Source organism: Microtus ochrogaster, chromosome 21, assembly GCF_000317375.1.
Source record: "Microtus ochrogaster isolate Prairie Vole_2 chromosome 21, MicOch1.0, whole genome shotgun sequence".
In the NCBI taxonomy this organism is placed as follows: Eukaryota; Metazoa; Chordata; class Mammalia; order Rodentia; family Cricetidae; genus Microtus; species Microtus ochrogaster.
The window spans coordinates 10,667,637-10,671,353 of record NC_022022.1 but is presented as its reverse complement, the minus strand read 5'-3'; the positions used below and the strand labels follow the sequence as shown (position 1 = coordinate 10,671,353).

At 37.7% G+C, this 3,717-nt stretch overlaps 1 protein-coding gene across 5 annotated transcripts in view; it reads left to right on the top strand.

Moving 5' to 3' along the window:
- Nucleotides 1-3,717, top strand: part of Sycp1 (synaptonemal complex protein 1) — a 90,086-nt gene that overhangs the window by 5,520 nt on the left and 80,849 nt on the right. For all 5 annotated transcript variants that reach the window (XM_013349881.2, XM_013349878.2, XM_013349880.2 and 2 more), the window contains 2 exons: nucleotides 1,241-1,308; nucleotides 2,925-2,998. In XM_013349881.2, the coding sequence (XP_013205335.1) occupies nucleotides 1,241-1,308; nucleotides 2,925-2,998 (142 nt within the window). The remainder of the gene's footprint in view (nucleotides 1-1,240; nucleotides 1,309-2,924; nucleotides 2,999-3,717) is intronic.

Sequence of the window (3,717 nt, the reverse complement as noted above, 5' to 3'; positions counted from 1 at the left end):
CCAGCCTGGTCTACAAGAGCTAGTTCCAGGACATGCTCCAAAACCACAGAGAAACCCTGTCTCGAAAAAAACAAAAAAAAAAAAAATTTTCCACCTCCTCCCTTCTCCCATTTTCCTCCCCCTCTTCCCTCCCCCTCCCTCTCCAGTCCTAAGAGCAGTCAGGGTTCCCTGCCCTGTGGGAAGTCCAAGGTCCTCCCCCCTCCATCCAGGTCTAGGAAGGTGAGCATCCAAACAGACTAGGTTCCCACAAGGCCAGTCCATGCAGTAGAATCCAAACTCAGTGCCATTGTCCTTGGCTTCTCAGTCAGCCCTCATTGTCAGCCACATTCAGAGAGTTCGGTTTGATCACATGCTTCATCAGTCCCAGTCCAGCTGGCCTTGGTGAGCTCCCATTAGATCAGTCCCACCATCTCAGTGGGTGGACAGTCAGAACACTTAACCACTGGGCCAACTCGCCAACCCCCCTTCCTTTTTCTTGACATAGCATTTAATTTTGTTTAGCGCAGACTGGCTTCAGATCCACTGTATACATTGAAGCTGGCCCTGAACTCCTGATACTTATGCTTCTGTTGTAGTTGGTCATTTTTTACTCTTTGATTCTTTACGCAGAGAGACTTTACTATTTTTCTTATGAATGCCTAGCTTTAGCTTTACTTGTTTCTTGACAGCTTTTTTTAAATTACCCTGTCTATCTTTTGCCTCTGGGCTTCTACCTTTCTCTATTTCTATATAACTTCCTTTACTTCTTACTCCATGAGTTGCTGTATAGCTGGGTGGCTGGTCCCTGGAATCCTCCTCCTTATCTTGCTTTTCCTTCCTGATCCCTCTTTTTGTCTTTTTATTTTCTCTGCCCGCCAGCCCAGCCTATCCTTTCTCCTGCCTTGCTGTTGGCCATTCAGCTCTTTATTAGACCAATTAGGTTTTTTAGACAGTCATAGTAACACAGCTTCACAGAGTTAAACAAATGCAACATAAAAGAATGTAGCAATCTTTGCATCATTAAACAAATGTGCCACAGCATAAACAAATTAACACATCCCAAACTAATATTCCATAACATTCCACCTTCTAAAGAAACTCATATTTTTATGGAAAATTCGAAGATTTTCTTTTAGGTGGAAAGAAAAGAATCTTACAGAACTTATATAGAGTGCTAGTAAAGAAAACCAGATTAATGATTATACTAAATGATTTTTTTTAAAAGGGAAATGTAATTAACTTTTTCTATTTTGTAAATTAGTTTGAAAATGAAAAAGTAAGCTTGAAATTAGAAGAAGAAATTCAAGAAAATAAAGATTTAATAAAGGAGTAAGTATTAATCTGATAATTTTACTTCCAAATTTATTATTGAAATAGTTTTTATTTGTTGAGTACTTTCTTTGTGTATGTAGCATAACAATAATTTCTGCCTGAGTTTGTGGGGAGCAAAGAAAGCCCCACGTGGTTGTGGAGTGAATGGATAAAATCCTGAGTGAATGTATATTGTTTGAAATGTGCACAACCTCAGACTCTTGGGAGTGGCAAAGCCTTCCCAGGGTGAAACCTTCCTCTGGTCTGAAAGAAAACATTGACTGTGTGAAAGTAAGAGTGTTTGTGAATGATTGATCAGTGTTAAAACACTAATAACTGTAACTCTTCCTCCTGGATGATCAAAACCTGAGACTGCTCTCTCTCAGAGTCCTCCTAGCTAGTTCCTCCTGTTATACACAATAAACTCAATTGTTACATAGTAGGTATTGCTCCATCAGAGTGAGCACAGTCTACCTGATGCTAGCTTTTCTGTATATGTGTCTGTGTGTCCTTATAGGACCTCAGGTTTCCAGGACCAAAACATCAGGTCATGGCATGAGTGCTGTGGAAAAAGGAAATATACCCATTCTACCTTTTTTAGATTTAGCAAGCTGGCTAATGATGAATAACTTCTCATTCTGTAAAATGTCAGGTGTCAGGAGGAATCATTTCTTGGAATCAAAAAAGTGCCTAAAATTTGTTATCTAAAACTACATTTGCATATTGTCCATCTTTCTGTGTCACTGTTGCCTTAGGTGTAACACTTGTAAAATAGAGTAAGTTCAGTTTGGAACTGCTTTTCCTTGTCAAATGCCTTTTTTTGTCAGTGTAATAATTCATTTGTACCAAAAACCTGTATGTTGGAAGATTAAACCAAATTGTTCTTTATATTAGTAAATTAATACAAATAGAGATCTTATTCACACAATGGATAGCTGCTGAGAAAATTACTTTACTTTTGGTTGTGAAGGTTAGAGGAATTACCTCTATCATATTAGACTGTGGGAAAGTCTGTGGTACATTTTCCTCATTGATCATTGATGTGGGAGGGCCTTGCCACTATGGGCAGTGCCCTTCTGGGCAGATGCTTGGGCCTGTATAAAAAAAGCAGGCTGAGCAAATCATGAGGAGCAAGCCAATAATCAGTATTGCTTCATAGTTCCTGCCTTTGCTCTTGCTTGGCTTCCTGATCTGATCAGTGATTGACTGTGATCAGAACATGTAAGTCAAATTTTTTCCAAGTCTCTTTTAGTCACAGTGTAGTACTGCAATAGAATTTGGACTAGGCATCAAGAACAGTTTATGAGTAATTAATAAATGAAAAGTTTAACCCTGTCTCATTATTTATCCTAGATAAATCTGGAACCTTTTCTCTGAGAGGGTATTGTTAGTAATAGTAATTTGCTAGAGACTGGGTAGCAGTTGTCACTTAAGAGTGAAGAAGTTATTAAATGATTTTGGCAATAGTAGTCTCTATTTTTTCTTGATATAAATGTTACTATGTGATATACAGTATATACAAAATACAATGTTTTAAAAATTTCTCTAAAATTGTAACTATATGTCTGTAATGTTCATGTATTATTTTGCTTTGAGACCAGATTGCAGTTAGGAAAACCTTTTTTTCCCCCCAGGAATAATGCTACAAGACATTTGTGTAATCTGCTTAAGGAAACCTGTGCTAGATCTGCAGAAAAGACAAATAAATGTAGGTATCTTTCTTATTTTATGGAATGTATCAATTTATTACTCATTTAATGGTGGAAACAGAAGGAGAAATTGCCTTTTAAGTTTTTCAAATTGATTTGGTATCGTTGAATTATGTGTCTCAGACATTTTTTATTTAAGTAGTAGCTAATTTTTCTGTTTTTGAAAGGTATTATCAATAAGTATATATGTTTGCACTCAATATTCATTTCAAGTGTGATTTTAAGACTAGCCTTTTTTTTTTTTTGGTTTTCGAGACAGGGTTTCTCTGTGGCTTTGGAGCCTGTCCTGGAACTAGCTCTGTAGACCAGAGCTAGACTAGCCTTTTATGTCTGGAACTACCATGGCATTGAATCAAGAATTAAACTCAAATCTATGTCCATAATAGGAAATAATAATGTTGTGGGGTAGGCATAGTATAGTGATACATTTTATGACTCCATTTAAGGCCAATAGTAGAGTATACATAGGACATTGATACCATCAGAATATAGAAGAATTTAAAAATTCCATCTAGAAGTGGAGCTTTTGTAACACTGTAGTGTACAATAATTTGTAGCAATGCTGCTGTAAACAAGAATTTTAAATGTTTTAATGAGCTGGGCGGTGGTGGCGCATGCCTTTAATCCCAGCACTTGGGAGGCAGGGGCAGGCGGATCTCTGGGAGTTCGAGGCCAGCCTGGTCTACAAGAGCTAGTTCCGGGACAGGCACCAAAAAAG